The sequence below is a fragment of the Lissotriton helveticus genome, chromosome 6, assembly GCF_964261635.1.
Source record: "Lissotriton helveticus chromosome 6, aLisHel1.1, whole genome shotgun sequence".
Taxonomy (NCBI): domain Eukaryota; kingdom Metazoa; phylum Chordata; class Amphibia; order Caudata; family Salamandridae; genus Lissotriton; species Lissotriton helveticus.
The window spans coordinates 1,374,114,217-1,374,134,809 of NC_136067.1; the positions used below are offsets into that span (position 1 = coordinate 1,374,114,217).

The following is a 20,593-nucleotide window of genomic DNA, read 5'->3' on the forward strand; positions in this document are numbered from 1 at the left end:
GTGGCTGGCTCTGGGTGTGTGTGTGGCTGGCTCTGGGTGTGTGTGTGTGGCTCTGGGTGTGTATGTGTGGCTCTGGGTGTGTGTGTGTGTGGTAGTAATTGCTGTCTGCTGAGCTCGTCCATAGGGTACAATAGGTCTCACATTTGCGAGAGATTAAGATAATGGCAATGTAATTGACAATGCCATTTATTTATCTGTTTTCAAAACCAACACATAAATAAAAATTTTGTAATTTACAATGCCAATAGCTCTAACTTTTCCAAAGGCGAAACCATTGCATTGTAAATGCTTGTTGTCTTTTGCCTACAAAGTCATGACTTTGAAATTATTATTTCTTCACGGTTAGACCACTGTATAGCAGCGCAGGAGTTTTAGACTGCAAACCACTCACCTCACCAACTGCAGGGAGTACCTGTCCCATGATTCCTTCCTGCTACCAGGAGCCTCGAGGGCTGAGGGGGGTCCTCTAGGTTGTGCTATGCTGATTGATCCCGCAGCACAGGACTCAACCGGGACGGTTGTGCCCAGGGGAATTCTGGGCCAAAGGCAAGCCTGTTTTCGCCCGTCATTGCCCGGACGAGGCTGGGCTGGGCCACCGACATTGGCTCGAACTCAAGAGGGCCAGGAGGCCCCGTTTCCATTTACCACAATATCACCCTGTGGTACACAAAGCAAGAGGCAACCTTGTGCGAATTAATATGAGGTATCCAAACGCCGCGCCAAGGGGGAGAAGAACATGGTCATTATTCGAAGCGATCTGAGGCCTAGGTCAAATGCCAGTTCGGACCTAGTCTCAGTTCTTTAAATCCTCCTTATTAATACCGCCCGATCTGCTACTAGTGGGATCTTGCGCAACCCACGGACCTCCTCACGCCTCAATGCCACTGCCTCCGCCTTCCCCCACATGAGCATCGCTGCGCACCAAGGTCAATATCCGGAAATGTCTGAGATTTCCAATGCATGTCGAGAAGTGTGCGACCCGTTAGTAGTGCCAAGTCAATAAAATGATGTGCAGGAATTGCGGTTGCTGAGCGCATAATTAGCCCCGGTAATGAATCCTCCATCGTGCAGAAGTTTGTATGGTCATTTACCTCTGTTGATGCTTTTGAGACTGTGCCCCTTAATGATGGCAGCTACTGGTCAGTTCCAGAACAGATGTGCAATGCCAGCCCCAGTCTGGCAGCAGCGTGGACAATTGGCAGATGACCCAAACATCTGGTGAAGTGTTTTTTGTGGTAGGCTCTGTGCAAAATATTGTGCTGTCTGCACTGAAAGTTAGCGCTCCCTAGATAGCTTTCTAGGGTACAAGAGCACTCTCTCCCGCTCCTGCTGCGTAAACTCTCTGCCCACGTCACTTTCCCAACTTCTGCAGGTCGCTGCTAATGGGTCGCGGGTGGTGTATGCCAGAGCCCGCACAAACCACGTAATAAGATGGCGACCTTCTCCCATACTGTGCAGGGCATGTATCAGTGGATGCTGAACAGGCTCAGTGTCTTCAACGTGCCATAGCTGGCCTAGTTCCACTATCAAGTGACCATGGGCTAATACATGGCCTGCTGGGAGCTCAGTTTCTTCCCGCAGCCTGTCAAAGGCTATACATGCCCCATCTTGAAACAGGTGGAGGCAGATTTACAAGGCTCGTGCACCACTTTTGCGTCATTTTTTAACAAGGGGAAAAGGACGCTAAAGTGGCGCAAGGGGCTTGTAAATAAGCCCCAGGGTCCCTAACGTGCCCACACCTGCGTTCTCCCACGCCTACACACCCTCCCTCCCAATCATATCATACAAGGAGGTGATGGAGCTTAGCGGTATGTCAGGAGAGTATGGCATTATTTATAATTGTTTTGCTGCCATTCAGGGGTTTGTTTCAGCTTTATAGCAGTGTCATTTTGATTCTATCATAGTTGGCTATGTAGAAGAGGAAGGCTGATGCAAGTCCCAGAGTCAAGCAAAACAAGAAGAAATTGACAGCTTATTCGAAGAAATTGAATCTATCCTATGCAATAGTGAAAGACCTTCTGGCCAAAACATTAAACAAACTGCATGCGTACATGTCTGAGGACTGTTGGAATTCTAATGAAATCGTTACTTTCATTTATTTAATGTGATGTTCTATAGCGCGAACATTACCCGAAGGTGTCAGAGCACTTTACAAAAAAAACAGTTGCGTTACATAAGGACTTTGGATTACATGAGTTACATAAGAGATACAAACAGGAAATAATTGCAAATGTACAAGGTGTAAAGTCACTCAAGGAAGAGATAAAAAAAGGAAAAAATTGCACATGTACAAGTTAAAAGTCACTCAAGGAAGAGATACAAACAGATAGACTCTAAAATCACATGAGAATGGTAGTAAGTACAAAAGTCTACTACATATACTAGTGGTTAGAGTTCTATATAAACAAATAACCTAACCGGTCTACTTACTAAGTATGCCCCACGTATTGCAAGTTGCCCAAATCTGTACATGTTTTAGCCCCTAAAACTGTGGCACCCATTCCACATGGTATAAGTTACCTAGAGAATAGGGGGGCTGACTTCCAGTGTGCAGAATTCTTGATACCCATTGTTCCAACTAGTGCAGTTACATTGTGCCAAGCTCAAGGGTGCTTTCATTTTCCTATGGGCAATTCGGGAGCTAGCGATACCGTAGTAAGGGGTGGAGGGGAAGATTGCCTCTTCTCCCACAAAAGTAATCTAGCAATTTGATGGGCCCATTTTGCAGTCAGGGATGAGCTGTTCCTATTTATGGTGCAACGAGCTTGGCTCCTGGGACTACATCAGGTAATGAGGCTCCGGTCACGTCAGCTCCCTTGCTTGTGACTGATATCTTCACAGTTAATGTTCCAACACTGCGCCCTAGATCACACTATACTTCTGAAATATTAAAAAATGAGGTGGTCCATTGAATTAGATCGATGAGCAAGTGTTATTCATTAGTCCATGCAGATTTGGTATATGTATAACATCACTGACTCAGACCCTTTTGGCTAATTGTGCTATATTAGAGTTACACTAAAAGACGCTGGATGCTGGAACGTTTAATAATTCCCAGCCTTAGGACCGACCCTCCCCAGGGGATGCGGATTCAGTTTTAACAAGCATTTGCAATGCAATAGGTCTCGCATTTACGCGAGTTTAAGCTATTGCCATTGTAAATAACAATGCCTTTTATTTATGTTTTAAAAACCCCAAAAAATAAAAGGCATTGTCATTTACAATGGCAATAGCTCAAACTCGCGTGATTGCAAGACCTATTGTATTGCAAATGATTGTTCCCTTTGTCGATATTACGGACCATGGCATGCTATAAAAATTAGATTATTATTCGGCAAAATACTATGATTACTCCCCATGATGTCACCCTTTTCCATTGGATAGCCCTGCCTATTGAAACTAATGCCGTTGTGAGAGTAATGTAAATAGGAAACATAAATGGAACTCCTCTCTGGGCGGCAGACTTTTTGGACAAGAGTTTTAACAACAGGTGTCCATTGGTGGTTGAGATTTCGCACCTAAAACCAGTTCAGAGTTTAGGCACTGCCAAGTTGCAAATTAGTTAGTATTTCCAGACAAAATGGACCTGAAAGTTCTTCTCCTCCAATGATATATTAGCCAAGACGCTGTAATCAACTTTTGGCGCATAAACCTACACTGCCGCAACCTTTTTACGGCTGTAAATGCCTCTTGTACATTCTGCTATATGTAATGATCTACCGTGTTATATTTTCAACCTTTATAATTATTTATAGTTGCATACGTTCATCTCAAACCATCTCTAACTTCCATGTAACAAAATATTTCTCTTGCACGGCGCTCCCTGGCACCTTCGGGAAATGTCAACGCTGTATAAATATGCATCACAAGGTTGATCTAACAGTCTCTCACATTTCTGCTAGAGGGCGACAACATACAATCTTCAGGGCTATCCTTTTCTGCATCGCGCGTGCGGCCATATAGCGAGAAGGACAGCATTAACTATTGGCAATAGTACTCTGAAAGCAGGTTGCGATAAAACACTATTGCCTTCAGTGGTGAATGGGCGATTTCGCTCGTGAAGGCACGGTATATATAGAAAGGGGGTAGCGGTTAGGGGAGAGACGGTTGTGCATACTTAGGAAGTGGATGCTGTTTTAAATAAAAGCTGGAAGAAGTGAAGAGATGCCGCGCAGAGTCCAGTCCGGGTGGGCGGGGCCTAAAGGAGACAGGGCGGACACCAACCCCGCTTCCAAAGAAGTCCGACACAAAACCAACAACAATAGATCTCACCAAGGCGAAGCAGCGCATGTGCTGCAATGCAGGCGAGACCTAAAGATGTGCCCCCAGTTTTTCACCGGGGGTGGTAGCTGCTTCTAGGTTCTCGAGCGACATATGTCCCACCTTTTGATCAGATTACTCCCTGGTAGTATAATAAGCGACAGGCATGGCTTAACCTACAGAGTGTCAATCAAGCAGTTATTTTGCACCTACCCTCTTAACATCATTAATGGAAACCAATCATAAACCCTGGGTGCAGCAGGCTGAACAATTGCCCGGGCTTGGTAAACCTGTCCCACCCTATTTATTAGAGCAAGCTAGCGTAGTTGGCCCTAAATCACTCGTTGAGCACAAGGGATCACAACATTTAGTGGGCACTGGGTTTATCCCTACAATTAATTTGAATGGTAAAGGGGCTGTTTTTATCACAAATTGTGTAGCACCTAAAGTTTTTTTGAAAGCTTCTACAGCTGATGGGGTCCAACTCTAAACACCTCTCATTATTGCACAAGATCTGTAACCTTGCTTAGTTGGAATGTTGCAGGTATTAAAGCAACGCTGGGTGACAAGGACTGGGGGACTTTGGTAAATACATCTGAAATGTGTATGTTTGAAAAAACATAGTCTACGGGTGAGATATATCAACAATGTTATTGAAATTACAAAGTGTTAACTAAAAAGTTCTCTGCTGGCCGGCCATCAGGTGGCCTAATAATATGAGTTGGAATGTCCCTGGCTCGCAGTGTAAAACCAGTTTGCCATTGGGTCTCTTGATATACTTGCCCAATTAGATTACCCTAAGGCCAAGTAAACCATTGTTTACTTAATGTTTATAACAGAAGTTCACCACATTCTACTGAATCTGGCACTTAAAATTGTCTGAGGAATATTATTAGTGCGCATAGAGGGGACTCTGCCCTTATAAATGGGGGTGATTTTAATACGGTTTTGGAATCATCAGGGTTACTATTGGAGATGGCCAGGGAAGGAAATTATTATTGGCATCCTCTCAGAGGAAAAATCCCTCTAAATCGGACCTGCGCCTAGCAGATATCTCTTTGTCATTTGGAGTTCGTGCTTGCAATGGTCATACCCATTTAGAACACTTTGTGACTCCTACATTTAACCCCTTGCATGCTGATGACGGCCCCCAGCCGCCATGCACTACGGCGCTCGTGTGCTGATGAAGGCTGGGGGCCGTCATGAACCCGCCCACTTGCGATTTTGCCGCACAGGCGCAGAATCGCGGCCGCATGCAAGGGGTTAAGAGAGATTCCTACTAAAGTATAATTGATTACATATTTATTGATGTTTCTTTGTGGCATGTGCTGAAGGATATGAAGGTACTAGATAGACAAGAGAGTGACCAAAATCCTTTAGGTTTAGATTTAAATGGATCTTTAGTGATTGGCTTGCTTGAGGTTTCTAGTTCACAAGCCGATGGTTAGAAATAGGGGCTTCTAGTTGGCAGAGGTAGGTACCTTTGTCCAAGTAGGGACCCTTCTTCCAAGCCAGGCTAAGGGAGTTACACTCCTAAAATAACCCTGCTCACCCCCTTGGTTGCTTGGCATGAGCAGTCAGGCTTATCTCAGAGGCAGTGTGTAAAGCATTTGCACATAACCAACAGATATACAGTGAAAGCACTACAAAAGGACACCACACCAGTTTAGAACATTATGCAATATGTTTATATATCCACAACAAGACCAAAACAATATGAATCTACCATACAGTACTTTAAAAATATATACTTTGCAGATATCCTTAAATTTCAGGAATACTTAAAAAACAGGTTTGTACAAGTCAGTAGCTCTGTCTGGGGCTACGTCGATGATGAAAACCCCAGAGTCTAACAGTTCCAGCCAACCGTGTCGGTACGGGAAAGCAAAACCGTGTACAGACTCGGTTACAGTACCTTTCTCATTGCGGTGGGCACGTTGATGCGAGCTGGCCGTGGCAACCGTCGCGGTTGCGTTGGAAATTAGAAGCAATGCAGGGTGCGGTGCCCTCTTGATGCTGTGCAAGCAGCGGCTGGTGACGATCGTCCAGACGGCGTCAGTGAAACCAAGGCTTACGTGCAGGGCAAGCTGGTGCTCGATGTGGTGCTGGCAGGTTGAGGTGCAGGCGACAGAGCCGGTTAGCGGGAGCTGGCGTCAGTCGGCCTAGGCGACTGTGTGGGACGAGGCGGTACGTCATGAGACTTATGAGCAGTGCCCCCAGCCATGATGCAGTCACGGGTGTCCAGGTCAGCAGCAGTGACGGCGTCAGTGAGACTGGGATGGCAAAGTGAAGCGAGGCGGTGCGGAGTACGGTGCCCAATGGTCACGGTGCAAGCAGCGGCTCGGTGGTGGCTGCGTCGGTCGTCATCATTGGTGAGACCAGGGCTGCGGTGCAAGATGCAGACGGTGCCTTCTGCAGTGCCATCAGGACACAGTGTCAGCGACGGTACCCAGAGGTTGGTGAAGTCTTTGCAGTCCCTGAGACTTCAGAACAGGAGGCACGCTCTATTTCAGGCCCTTGGAGATACTCAATAAAGGTGTTGGAGAGAGTTCAATCCAGTCCTAACAGTACCCAGGACAGAAGCGGCCACTGCAGGCCAACACCTCATTATAGAAAACAAGGGAACCCAAAAGGAGCAATTGGTCTGGGACCTTTGGGAGTACATAGTGTTACAAAAAACAATGGTCCCAAACATCAGCAAAAATAGGACAATCCAGATAAATACAGACCAACAATGGAATCTATATTCAGCTGTCCAGCCGGACAGAGTTTAATAACAGGAATAATAATCTTTCTCAAAAAATAGTGGAACAATTTACCAAGCGGGACACAACCTGTGTCCAGCTATCACATACAAGAAACCAAATGACAAACATACAAAGGCAAAAAGAAGGGCAGTCTGTGAGTATTTGACAGTTATAACAGACAGTAATGTAGGGAATACACTTTTTTGTGATCTTTCTAATAAAGTATATAAATCATCAAGTGTAAAATGTCGACGACGTTTCGATCTTTTAAAATATTAAGATCATCATCAGGACTTATAAATGCATGCCTCGATGTTTAGACGGGGGGACAGGGTAATCTCAATAACAACCTAATGCCTGGGCGATTATAATTGTATCGTCCAATACAGCGTTCCAAAGTGACGGAACATTTCCCGTATTCCGTTAAGGGAAAGGCTCGCCCGACAGACCCCCCCATTGTGGCGGACTTCTGTTCCATTGCCGGTATCTTCAGACTCCCTGACCGGCCCTTAATCATTTAACTCTAGTTGCTAATTCTTCAGTTCGACAGAGCAGTGATCGTAATTTCACACAAACTCAAGGAATTTTTTTAATCAAAACATTTTTTTTTTTTTTGTTGAAAAAATTCAATTATCCTTCTATCTTTTGTACAATGGAACATAGGATATTTCACCATTAATCACATCATGTAAGGCAAAAAAATTCTACTGCATCTTCATTTTCAACCTATACAGTAGCATGACACCTTTTGCACTTCTTTTGCGTATACGATCAACAATGTTTGTTTTATGAACAACATGTACACTTATGAATTAAGTTTATATATGGCTAAATGTTGATATTGTCCATATATGTTCTGTGCAAAAGGTGTCTAATGCTACTGTATAGGTTGAAAATGAAGATGCAGTAGAATTTATGTTGCCTTACATGATGTGATTAACATCATTTACATTTTCTTCCCACACAATTTAGCCAAGCCTGTTGCGTAATTTGGTCCTCACCTGCCTCATAATTCCAGTAGCCCTGCCTATAGGTTTAGAATTATAGGGGGTCCTTACACCTCAAAATGTTGACAGGGGGGTCTCGGAATCCAAAAGTTTGAAGACCTCTGCACTAAAGTGATTGCAAGACAGTTATTCGTTTAACAGTTGCTTGCAGACTTTTGCACTCTACACGATCGCACTTTACTGATGTCCGGGAATGGGGTCCTTTACTTGTTATTTTCCACTGGATCGAGTTACGATAAATTGATGCTTGGTGGAGTATAAAGGAATAGGCAATATACAATCTATTTAATTTAACTGCTTTCAATGGATTTTAAGATTTGTTTGTTTGTTTCCTGTAATTTTAATGATGTTTTATATTGTTTTTTAAGTTTAGTCAACAAACGTATCTGAAATGAAAATAAATAAAATAAATACTGTATAGATCTCCCTTTATATCTGAACCACAGACTATCCCATGATTCAAAATGATGCTACAAGACTGGTCCTGAGGCTTAAAGCCAGTGCCCACATTTCCCACACACTGATCTCCGTTCACTTGCTCCATTTGAAGGAGTATTATTTTAAAATCCCTTTGTCTAGTGTACAAAGCTGCCTACTACTCTAAGAGATCTTTATTGGGCAATCGTTTTGCCTTCCATCAACCTTGACTTCTTTTACGATTGAGCCGCTTCTCACTCTTGGTGGTCCCATGTTTCAAACCGTCCTCACTGGGGCACCATATTTTCTTGATTCCCGCAGCCCAGTACTGGAACAAGCCGCCAGTACACACCTGGAAAGAGCAGAATCTTGCCAGGTTTGGAAAGGCCCTTAAAACCTGGCTCTTCCCAAAATCATTATTGTGCTAAGGTAGTAATCTAAGGCTTTTTCTTCTCCCTCTGTTTCTCACATTTGAGTTTTGATAGGACCAAAATACCCCTTCTGGGATGACAGATACGGTCTTTTCAATTCCACAAATAAAAGTAGCCACCTACCATTAATTGGTAAACTCATTGAAAACATGGTATCTATTCAACTCCAGGGCAAGATCAGTATGCATATTTTCCTAAAGGAATACCAGCTAGGCTTCAGACCATATCAAGGGAGACTTGCCACGACGTACACCCTAACTGGATGCCAAGCACCCGCTTAACATTCAAACCAACTAAACCAGAATTCCTCCTGATTACCAACAGCATCAGGCAACTGCAGATTTAGACATGGCTCTCCTACCTAATCATGTGTGATTCTTCAGAAGACAGGAAACACATACTCATGTGGATTCTCCCTCAACACAGACCTCTCTATCAAAGAATACATCTCCCAGAAATCAAAATCAGCATGGTAGAGTTCTTGCTTTTGAAAAAAAGTAAAACCTACCTGCCTTAATCTGACTTAAGGATAATGATGCAAGATCTGGTCCTCTCTTAGGTGCATAGAAGCGAGGCTCTGCACATCAGCCTCCCAGACATCACTATGGTAAAACCTGATAAAGCCTGGGCCAAAAGGAAGTGCTGAATAAATTATGAAATATCATATCACAGAATTTCAGGATAAACAGTGATTCTCTTTTCATTGAGTTTCCAGTAATCTTCTGATATCACAAGAGTCTTCCAAAGTATATAGATATTCTCATGTAATGTGCTTTTTTAACTATCCAATAAACTTTGAAAATGAGTCCAGCAATCACCAATGTGGCAATCATAATGTTGGAGTGACGTGGTGAATGTAATGGGCAGCGGTGAAAAGGCTGAGCTAGGGTGTCATGAAGCATTTTGGAATTCCAGTCAATCGTGCATTATGATTATCCGGTTTGGACAGAGCTGAGACATGTGTCACTAACCTTATATCATGTACATGGTAAAAAGTATTGAAGGCAGCATGATGACAGACACCAGTGTGTATCTTACCAGTTAATACCTGCATCTCATTTAGTAGCTGGTACAATCCATGACACCTATCCACACTGCAACACTCATATTAACTTTCCCACCCCTCAAAGTGCTGGTGCAATATAGGCTTTCTTGCCCCCTACTAAAATGGCCTCTTCTGGGGTGTGGCCTCAGAAGCAGAAAATGCCAACTACTTATTGTGCACACCCTTGTTGTTCAGGAGCAGGTTTTTACATCCAGTGTGGGGTAAAGTACATTGTCAATCCTAGCACACAACTGCTACTTACGGTGTAGCGTGGGTTGCAAGCGCATGGGGCAACATTTTAAAAGAAAGTATTGCGCCACCTAACCGGTGGATCGTTAGCTCATGCAGTGCTAACGGTCCACGGGTTAGGGGGTGAAATACTTTCTTTTAAAATGTTACGCCCCCTAAGAAATTTACGCCTGGGGCAACCATCCCTGTAGACCCCCTACACTACGCTACTGTGTCCAGTGGCTCAGCATCTACCCCAGAACAGACGTTCGTTCCCACATCCTTCTCTAACATGGATATTTTTTAGTTCTATGTGCCAATAAAACAAAAAATGCTTCACAATTGTGTCGCAGGATGAGATGAGTTTCAAGCCATTTACATAGACTGAAGAAAATGAGCTTTGTATCCTATGAGAGACTCCCAGATCTCAATACATCCTGCAGTCAGTAACATAAATAGCATGTGCCACTTATGTTATCTGATGCATATGTATGTTTATGTGAAGCCCTCTACTGGTGGTATTGCAAAACAAATAAACAAAAAGATGTACAATTTGAAGTATATGCCTCTATCTGTTTTTAAGTCCTAGGATGCTTGTTTCCGGTCTAGGGAGGACCTTGCTTGGCAGTTCGGGTTGGACTGTTCCCATGAGGCACAGGGTCAAGGCTGATTTGCATATGGCCAGGTCTAAACTGGGTTGGTCATGGTGAGCAAAAGAATGATGGATTTAATCCAGATCTCTTGACTGGGGGTGAATGCTTTGATTTGTTCAGCATTCTGTCCATCAATTGTGTGTCTTTCGCTTTCTCGCCCTAAGTGTGCTGGGTATGCCCAGACGTGGGTCCCGGGCTCACTGTGCAACTGGAATCATGCTATTCTGGCTGATGAGGGCTGAAAGCCTGAAACCGGTCCTAGGATGCTTGTTTCCGGTCCAGGGAGGACCTGGCTTGGTAGTTCGGGCTGGACAGTTCCCATGAGGCACAGGGTCAAGGCGGATTTGCATGTGGCCAGATCTAAACTGGGGTGACATGCAAAAGAATGATGGACCTCTTGACTGGGGGTGAATACTTTGATTTGTTCAGCATTCCGTCCATTAATTGTGTGTCTTTCTCTATGTGTTTTACAACACTTATTGAAGCATGGTCCTAAATGCTCTCCTTCCCAGGTCTTCTCACAAAGAGACTTCTTTATTTTGCATGCATATTCTGGTATGCTAATTATATTTATGTAGATGCTTCCTCATAATGGTGTACAAAATTGTGATGGATGGACGGCTTGAATTACTCTCAGCCACTGGTAATTACTCAGCCACATCTCCATCGTTATTTTGAACACCATGTCACGTCAGTTTGGACCCAGCTGTATGTTGGAGCAGGGTCAAGACTGAACAGTCCAGCCCAAACTGCCAAGCCATGTTATCAGTGAACTGGAACACAAGCAACCCACGACCGGTTTCACCCAAGTTATGGGCTCATCAACCAGAAACAGCTTGGCTCCAGTGACACAGTGTGCATGGGACCCACTTTGGGTATGCCGGTCTCACTTAGGGTGACGCACTAAAGAATACAAAAATGTGATGGGTGGAATGCTTGAATTAACCTCAGCCACTGGTATTTACTAAGGCCACATCGCAATCCATTATTATTTTGCACACCTTGTCACCTCAGTTTGGACCAAGCTATATGCAAATCAGTCTGATTACTAATTACCCTTGGGCGAAACCGGTCCTGGGTTGTTTGTGGTCCGGTTGAGAGAGGACCTGGCTTGGCAGTTCAGGGTGGACAGTTCCGACTGGAGCAGGGTCAAGCTTGATTTGTAGCTGTGTCCAAACTGAGATGGCATGGTTTGCAAAATAACAATGGATTGGGGTGCGGCCTGAGTGATTACTAGTGTCTGAGATTACTTCAAACATTGCATCCATCACTGTTTTGTACACTTATTGAGTCGCCTTCAGTGAGACGGGTATGCCTAGATGTTGGTCCCATGCACATTGTCACTGGAATCAAGCTGTACCCGGCTGATGAGCCCATAAGTAGGGTGAAACCGGTCCTGAGCGGCTTGTGTTCCGGTTCTGGGAGGACCTGGCTTGGCAGTTGGGGCTGGACTGTTCTGAGTGGGGCAGGGTCAAGACTGGTTTGTATATAGCTGGGTCCAAACGGAGGTGGCTTGGTGTGCAAAATAACAATGGATTGTGATGCTGTATGAATGATTACTAGCGGCTGAGATTAATTCAAGCATTCCACCCATGACTGTTTTGTATATTTATTGAGTCCTCATAATGGTATTCAGCAGTTATTTTTAGCATTGAACTCTTAGAAACCAAACGCAAAGTAATATAGTTTGCGGATGTTTAAAAATAGTCCTAGCTTGCTGTCTCTGGCCTTTTCAGGTATGGATAGCCTGGTGAAGCATCGAGGCTTCAAACCCCAACTTTCACCAAATGCCAAGTCTCTTGGTTTACCGTGGACACCAATGTCATAACCAAGGAACACATTACGAAAAAGATGGCCCAGTACTAGCTTTCTTGAAAAAAAAAGGTAAACTGTTTCTTCCAGAAAGCATTTTCAGTACTGATGTTCAACCCCTTGCACTTTTGCATCTGAACAGATTTTACACCGTACTTCATGGCCGCCCAGAACACTCACTAGCATACATTGAAGCTATCAGCACATATCTTCCAGTGCCTGCAGAAATAATATCACATCACCCTCATCCTGGTGCAACGTACAGCGTGTACCAGCTTCAAAACCAGCAACTTCATTCGCAAAGGCTTCACGGCCGACTCTGCTTATCTTGCAGATTAACTCCCCATCTCTGGTGGTTTTCTACACACCTGCCGCAGGACACCATTAGTCTGCAGACTAAGAAGTCTAAAAAAGAAAAAAAGCAAGCTATCTATGAACCTAGGATCTGGAGCAAGTTCCCAGTATCCATCGGGACCACCCCAACGTTGCTCCAATCCAGGGAAGAGTTGAAGACCCACAAGCTTAAAGAACACTACGTCACAATGCCTTAATCATCCATGAACCAGCTACCGTTCCTCTCACCTGCTAACTTTGTGCTTGGACTTGTACAGCGCTTTACTGCTTTTTGGCTATGTTAGTAATACAGAAATACCATGTACAGTCATACATTTGATAGTTGAAATGCTACTCCATCTGTTTCGCCTTGTACTTCACACCTCCCTTCAAAAAGACGGTTCTTCCTCTTGCAGACTTGCTGATCAGTAGAGTCCCTTGATATGGTGACATCACCCTCTTTTTTGTGCCCCCTCAACTGCTTATTTCTTCCCTAGCTCGTTCATCTTTATGAGATTTGCCTAACATCATCATCTTCACCTTTACTGAAATCTACAGACTCAAGGGGCTCTGCAGCTATGAGAAGTGCAACCGTTCTCATTTTCACCTGTAACAAATGTTGTCGGCTAAGATTTTCCAATCAAGTATTCGTGGCAGAAGTACCTTGGAATTGGTACTCTCAAACTTTAACTATTTGTCTTCACCCACTTACTCTTTAGTAAGCCTTCAAAATCACATTCATACACCAGCTGAACCCCAATATATGGTCTAACGGTCATAAGAGTGGTTATTATGGTGACATTTTATGATCTAAGAAGTTGTCACTTTTGATACTAGCACCTCTTTGTAGTTTTGGTTTTCTTTGAAACTGTAATTGTATTATTACTTTTCTTAGAGCTAGCGTTTTGTATTCTTATCTGTTCTTTACTGTTTTGGTGAATATTTGTTCTGATGCACAGGGTCCTGCTAACCATGGTCTACGGGTGTTCTGGAGACATGTTGTAGAAGAAGTAAATGAATAAAAAGTGAAAAGCAGGAAAGAGAAGGAAAAAAAAGGACTTTGTTTACTAAGATCCAGCATAATGAGATCACTTGGACAAATCACTGCAGGCCACCCAACCTGCCACGTTTCTCAGTGGTAACACTGAATACATTTCAAGTGATCCGATTCAAGTTAAACTCTTCTAGTCTTGGTGTCTTGCTCTTGATAATGGTAAAGGAGCTGCCCTCGATCACTGTCGAATATCTGCTTTGGATGAAATCAAAGATCCCTAGAATGTAGGTTAATGAGTGGGTGCAGTAATACTGACGACAACATGTCACGCATCAAGGTGCTTTATTGTAGTGGAAGGTAAATGGACGATAGGTGTACATAAAATGGATGACAGGGGACTGTCTCATAAATACATTCAAATAAATCACATCTACAGAACAGGGCCTATAACTTAGGGATAAGTGCTATTAAATATTCACTGGAGCCATAAAAATGATTACATTTATACATTATACTACATTACATTCTTACATACACTGTATTTCTTGAATGGAAGCACACTCTATTTACGCGTAGAAATATCTAACATCAACTGTACTATACACTCTAGTCCTCACAATACGTTATTGACACATATGCAAGCTCACAAACACTTTTGGAAAATAAAGTATCTCTTCCATTTGCTCTTCGTGGGCTCCCATCACATGCCTAAAGGAACCAAATCATGATTATGTGTTACATTGTTAATATGTCTTTACAAAAGTCTCTTTGAATTTTTTTTTAAACCAGCTTATTTCTTTTTTAATCACTCCGAGTGTTTCTAGGTACAAATTCTCAACATGCACATTTCAAAGTTTCCTAGAGGCTTAGACATAGGATTCCTTGGCATATTGAATTTGGTCATATCCTTCAAAGAGAGGGTGACTGCATCGTCGAACGAGGCATTCCTGCTTGGTTTGTTCCTGAAGTTCAGGTGTAGTTCGGGGACAATGGGCAGAGTTTGGATTTGCATGGATACGTGTGTGCATTTCTTCAGCAGCATCAGAAACAGGACAGCGCCTATGCACTCTATTGCGCATGCAGGGCTTGCCATGTTCACTGGAAGCACCATTGTCTTGAGCACTGTTATTAAAATTGTCATTATGCAGTGAATGAGGCAAGAGAGAGTCATGGGGCAGCATAGTAGATCTCAAAGTGTGCACAGTTAAGCTCCCATAGGACGGAAGTTTAGCAGATATGCTCCGCTGTACGGCTTCCTCGTAAGACGGTGGCTTACCAGGGTTCTTCTGGTCTACTAGCCTGAAGACCTCATCAGCCGACATGAGACGGGCTCTTGGCTGACATGGCTGAGCTGACTCAAGCTGTGCACCACACCTTTCTTGAACAATGTCAGACTTGAGCTGAGCGCCGTTCTCAAAGTCCTTTTTGAAGCTGGTTCTATTGGTGGCTGCAATATGTCGTTCAGGTTCCCAGCTTTGGGTTTTGGTGAGAGTTTTCTTATATTGCAGAAAGGAAAATGACATTGAATGCTTCTTGATTTGTCGATTGACTGGAAGCACTTTATTCCCCTCCACACACTTGTTTGCAGAGAAAGACTCATGCCGTGGAAAGAACCGCCTTTTGGGGCTGGATGGGGAAATCCGGGGTGAGCTGGTGAAGACAGAAGAGTCAGAGTTTGAGCATGAACTGTCCAATGAGCAGCTGGAGGGCGTCTTGGATAAGGACAATTCTAACTGCAGACTGGTGTTCACCTTCAAGCATGTGGGCTTTTTGCTCTTATAATTACAAGTCATACAATTGTCCTCTTTAAGCCCATGTAGTTGGTCTTCAACTTCATAATCCACGCTACTTTGTCCAGCAGTCACATCATCATGACTTTTGGTTAGTTTCTGCTTGGATATTCCTTGCTCCGGGCCAGCTTGTGAAAGGAAAAGGTTGGGCTCCGAAGATCTCCTGTCCATCTTGCCATTGCAGTTTTCAGGATCTCTCCCGGAAACAGATGAGAGGCCTGAATGCACGTCCATCTGGCACCCCTGATCACCAATGCCAGAATCACCACATCTGCAATGACCGCTTTGCTGTCGATTCGAAGATAAACTGCAAAGGCCTTCGACTTCCAGGTCTGTGCTGTCGTAGGCAGAGTCGTTTTGTTGACAGAAAGGGAGGTCTGCAAGACATCAAGAAAACATTAATTGGATACTTTCTTGCAGTACTGATTAACATATCAGTCATCTTTTTTCAAAATGTATGTAAGTTTTAACACAGTGCCGAAAATTATTCCTGCATTGTGAATCCATACTCAAGGAGTTTGATATGGTTATTCACGGGCTAGCATGATAAAATTGGATAAGCATTGAGTGCCTCATTGACGAGATTTTGGTTTAGGGCAGCACAGCAATTCACCTTGCTGCGCTGCCCTACACAAAAATGAAAGGGCAGGAATGCGCCCTATTTATGCAATACGGCGCGTTCCTGTCCTTTCTCCCTGCGCTGCTGCCGTTTTGACAGTCTAGCGCCAAAGTAATTACCCTTGCACCATGGTGCAAGGGTGTCTGAGCTGTAAGCAGGATTGTTTTTGTGCAGGAAAGGGCACCTTCCTTTACAGGTAAATTCCTAGGAGAAGTTTTCCTCTGTTTATGTGCAGCACACATAGAAAGAGGAAAAAACGGGGAGAAATAATGGTATTTCTCCTCGTTACGCCTCACCTCGGGAGGCGCATGTATTTGGCGCTTCCCCAGGTTTACATGATTTTGTAAATCTTGGGCAGCATCAAAATCCATGGATATTGCATGGAAACATCCACCTCAACGCCAGAGGAACGCCTCCTGAGCGCAGAGTATGGCGGCGCACTGATTTGCGCTGTGTTTCCTTACTCACGATGTATGAGGCCACTCAAAGCCACATATGGTGGCTTTCAAAGCTACACAGGGTGGCTTTTCGTGGCTTGCATAAAACTGATTCAGAACCATGTGTCACGCATGTTTCACTATGTGTGGTGCACAAGTGAAGCAAGGCTTTCCTAAAGAACCCCTTGAGAGAACATGTGTGATCCAGCTTGCCCAGCCAAAATATAACTGGTTGAGGGAAGAATGTAGTCATTAAGTAATTAAAAGGTAGTGACCATTATTAACTACACTGTGTAACATGTTTGTAGAAACAATAAAAATGTGTTTTAAGGAAACCACTTAGATGTGGCCCACAGCAACTCTAGTAGTGGATGCCTGATGGTGCTCAATGCAGTCTGGGGGGAGGGGGGAATAGGGGGATGAGGGGGGAATAGGGGGATGAGGGGGGACAGGGAGGTCGAAAATCTTTCAAGCCAAGAGTGGTGCGATGCTGAAAGTCACTACTATCCGGTGAATGTAAGAAACGTTTTCGTCTTTCGTGGAAATTTCACATAACTATAGGTATTTCAGTGATATTTATAGACAAAACCATCCTAAAGGATGTGGTTAACTAACTGTGAAGACTACCTCGCATTCACAGAACACTGGCAGGTGTAAATATCACAGCGAAATCTGCATTATTGCTAAGTTTAAGTTCTGTGTATGAAGCCATGCATTGTGTAAACTCTCCCTCTATAAAGGGACTGTTCAAATCTGAAATCTAATCTTCATCATTGTCTGTGTGTGTGTGTTATTTCCCTTTGCCTCCTCTAAAAATGAATTTAGAGTTTCTTCCCCTCTCCAAGCTACAGGGGCTAACCTCTCCTTTATTCCCCAATGCCTTGGATCAGGACTCTCCTTGGTTTCACTAGCAGGTACATTAGTCACTGGAGAATTCAAGCGACATTTTGCAGTGCTCACTTACATGACGTGTCACACACCAGTGATGTGGCTCTGCATCACATGAAAGGTGAAATACCTAGCAAAGACCTCTGTTAATACAGCAATTCTTTTTTGTGTGACTGATGTATTGAGAAGAAGGACAGATCTATGCAGAGTACTGCATGTTTCTGGAATTTCACTCATCTAACAGAAGGCTGTACTTTTATTTTGTATTATATGTAGGAGATAACTATTCTGTTGGTGTACACTTATATCACATCCAAGCCATAGACGTCTGTGTTTGGGCATGAGCTACACAGCGGCACTCTATAAAGTTGCTTTGCAGCCTGATCACACTACAAAGTTTCCTGAGTAAATCACTGTCATTTACCTGTGCTACTAGTGTGTTCCAGTGAATCTTCTCCAGATGTAGAAGTCAGCAATGACAAATCACCACCAAATATTTCAAAGCTGTTCTCAATGAGGAACTCCACCAATGCCTTCACCTAGCAAAAAAAAACAAATTGTATTTTAGAAATTGGTCATGAGTTATAATAACACTTCTCTGACACTATATAGATTAATAAATAAGAACCACTGCAAAGGCTGCTTCACGTCTGTGTACTTTGTTATTTCTTATTCTGGCTCCCATTCCTGCTTCAGCAGCTGTCCCTTTCGGACCACCAACTGACTTCCCTGTTGCTGCAAAAAAGTAAGTGGCAAAGCCAACAAACTAATATCTGTTTACGGAGAGGTGGAGGTGCTGTGTTACTCTCATTGCAAGACATGAGCTTTAGTCGCTGTCACAATTTTACAGCACACTGATGTATTTCACACTTCTTTTGTTGAACGCTGATCTTTTACAAAGTAAGGGGGTCATTACAATGGCGTTGGTCAGACCCCTGACCACTATCGATTCAGGCGCGAACCGTCCGACAATGAGTTGGCGATCCCGCCTGCGCTATCAGGATACGACTGCTGTGCAGGCGGTCATAAAATGCCTTTTTCTATTGTGGCTTCTGCTGCGGCACAGGAAAAGGGCTGCAGCACAAGCCACATTAGAAAAAGGCACTTTTCAAACATCCATGCACAGTGTGCCAGGCACCATGTGGTGCATAAATGTGTGGGAGCGGGCACCACATGTGCCACCCTGGGGAAACATCCTTTACAACGCAACTTTTACCACGCAGTGCTTTTACATCGCAACTTTTACAACGCAAACCATTACAACGCATTGCGCTGGGGGGGCGCTCTAGGATAGGGAAAAGATTTAATTTACTATCCAACACCTTCCCTAGTGTCCACGGGGACTGGAGTTGGAATAGTAAATTAAACTATTCACTACCCAGCACCCCAAAGCGCTATGCGTTGTAATGGTATGCGTTGTAAAAACTGCGATGTAAAAGCATGCGATGTAAAAGCATGCGTTGTAATGTCATACATCCGCCACCCTGGCCACATAGCAGGGGCCTATGGGATGGAGGCCCTACTTGAGGCCCACAAAGTCCTTTTTCAATCTGCCTTTTCATGGCAGTGGGACACTATGAAAAGGCATTCAGAAAGGGACATCTTAATCCCTACAACAGTGCCTGCACAGACACCACCTCCATTGTAGGGATTAGAGTTCGACCGCCGCCCAAACGGGTTCCTTGAGCCTGTTGGGGGCGGCTGACTTTCCCCCTGACATTTTCGCTCCGACCGCCTACATCGAATGCGACAGTCGGACTGATGCCCTGGATGTCGGGCAGACTGCCCCGGACGGCCTGTCAGCGGCAGTCCGCCTGACATCATAATAAGGACCTTGGTTATTTTATGTCGTGTTCTGCTACCTCATGTGGTTGAAGGGGTACAACTCTTCTTTTAAAACTAATTGGTAGTTGCCAAAGACATGAAGGTCAGAGGTGTCCATAATGGATCCCAGAAGAAGGTGCCATGACTAAGGAAAGCCAAAATTAAAGCCACTGGCACAGATGAAGCTGAGGGCATACACTGATGTTTGTACTGCAGACTGCAGTCTGTAATATGTGGCTGTGAGTGATTTTTGGTTGTTTGTATTAGTGTGTGCCTGCGGCTGTTTGGACCTATAGTGGAACAAACCCATCAAAAACCATAATACACACATATAGGAACATTTTCCTTCCTTATTCTGTAGTACATACTGCAGTTATTAGAAGCATTTAATAAAACATTCAGGTATTGACGACCTTATGGTGCATGAAGATAGAGTCTGGAAGAGATATTAAGTATGATCCATAAGTGTAGAACTCTTCACTTACTGTAGTCCATTCAGATTCTGATTGACAAAACTGTACTATAAACATCACCTCCGATGAGGGTCAGACTGGCTTATGGGGCAATCAGGCAGTGCCCGGCGGGCTGGTCGGACACATCAGTGTGTGGGCTGTTTTTTTTAGCTGTTTGTGGGCCTGTTTATGATCTGCTGGTTCGGTTTATACTGTGGATTTCCCTGTTATTAAAACTACCATTGCCTGCAGCAACCATAAGTCAATGCAGTCTTCCATACTTAGCAAAACACTTGATCCGTCTGTGTTTAAAAGTTCAAAACTGCTGCAACCTGCAAAAATGGTCCACTTTTTCAGCTATCTAATTAATTAATGGGGACCACTTTTACTTTGGTGTCTGGACCTGTTTTCTATCTTAGTCCTACCCTGCCTCCAATTGCTTACATTGAGGGTAGCTGCAACACTTTCATACAAGTACTTCTCATCTGACATTAATCATGTCCCGAGCAAAAAACCCTCTGGCAAGCAGGCAGTGCTGAGCCCAGATGAAGTAGCACAAGCAAGAACAGCTAATGCCTGGCATGCCTCCTCGGTGTATTACTGAGTTATAATGATTTAGTGAACACTGCAGATACATTTCAGCGAGGAGTAGGAAT

At 43.9% G+C, this 20,593-nt stretch overlaps 1 protein-coding gene across 2 annotated transcripts in view; it reads right to left on the bottom strand.

Annotated features, from left to right (window-relative positions):
- Positions 1-14,252: 14,252 nt before the first annotated feature.
- TAGAP (T cell activation RhoGTPase activating protein) overlaps positions 14,253-20,593 on the bottom strand; it is a 493,639-nt gene continuing 487,298 nt past the window's right edge. For both annotated transcript variants that reach the window (XM_078649131.1, XM_078649132.1), the window contains exons 13-14: positions 18,086-18,200; positions 14,253-16,094 (exon numbers count right to left, since the gene is read on the bottom strand). In XM_078649131.1, the coding sequence (XP_078505257.1) occupies positions 14,794-16,094; positions 18,086-18,200 (1,416 nt within the window). In that variant the 3' untranslated portion in view covers positions 14,253-14,793. The remainder of the gene's footprint in view (positions 16,095-18,085; positions 18,201-20,593) is intronic.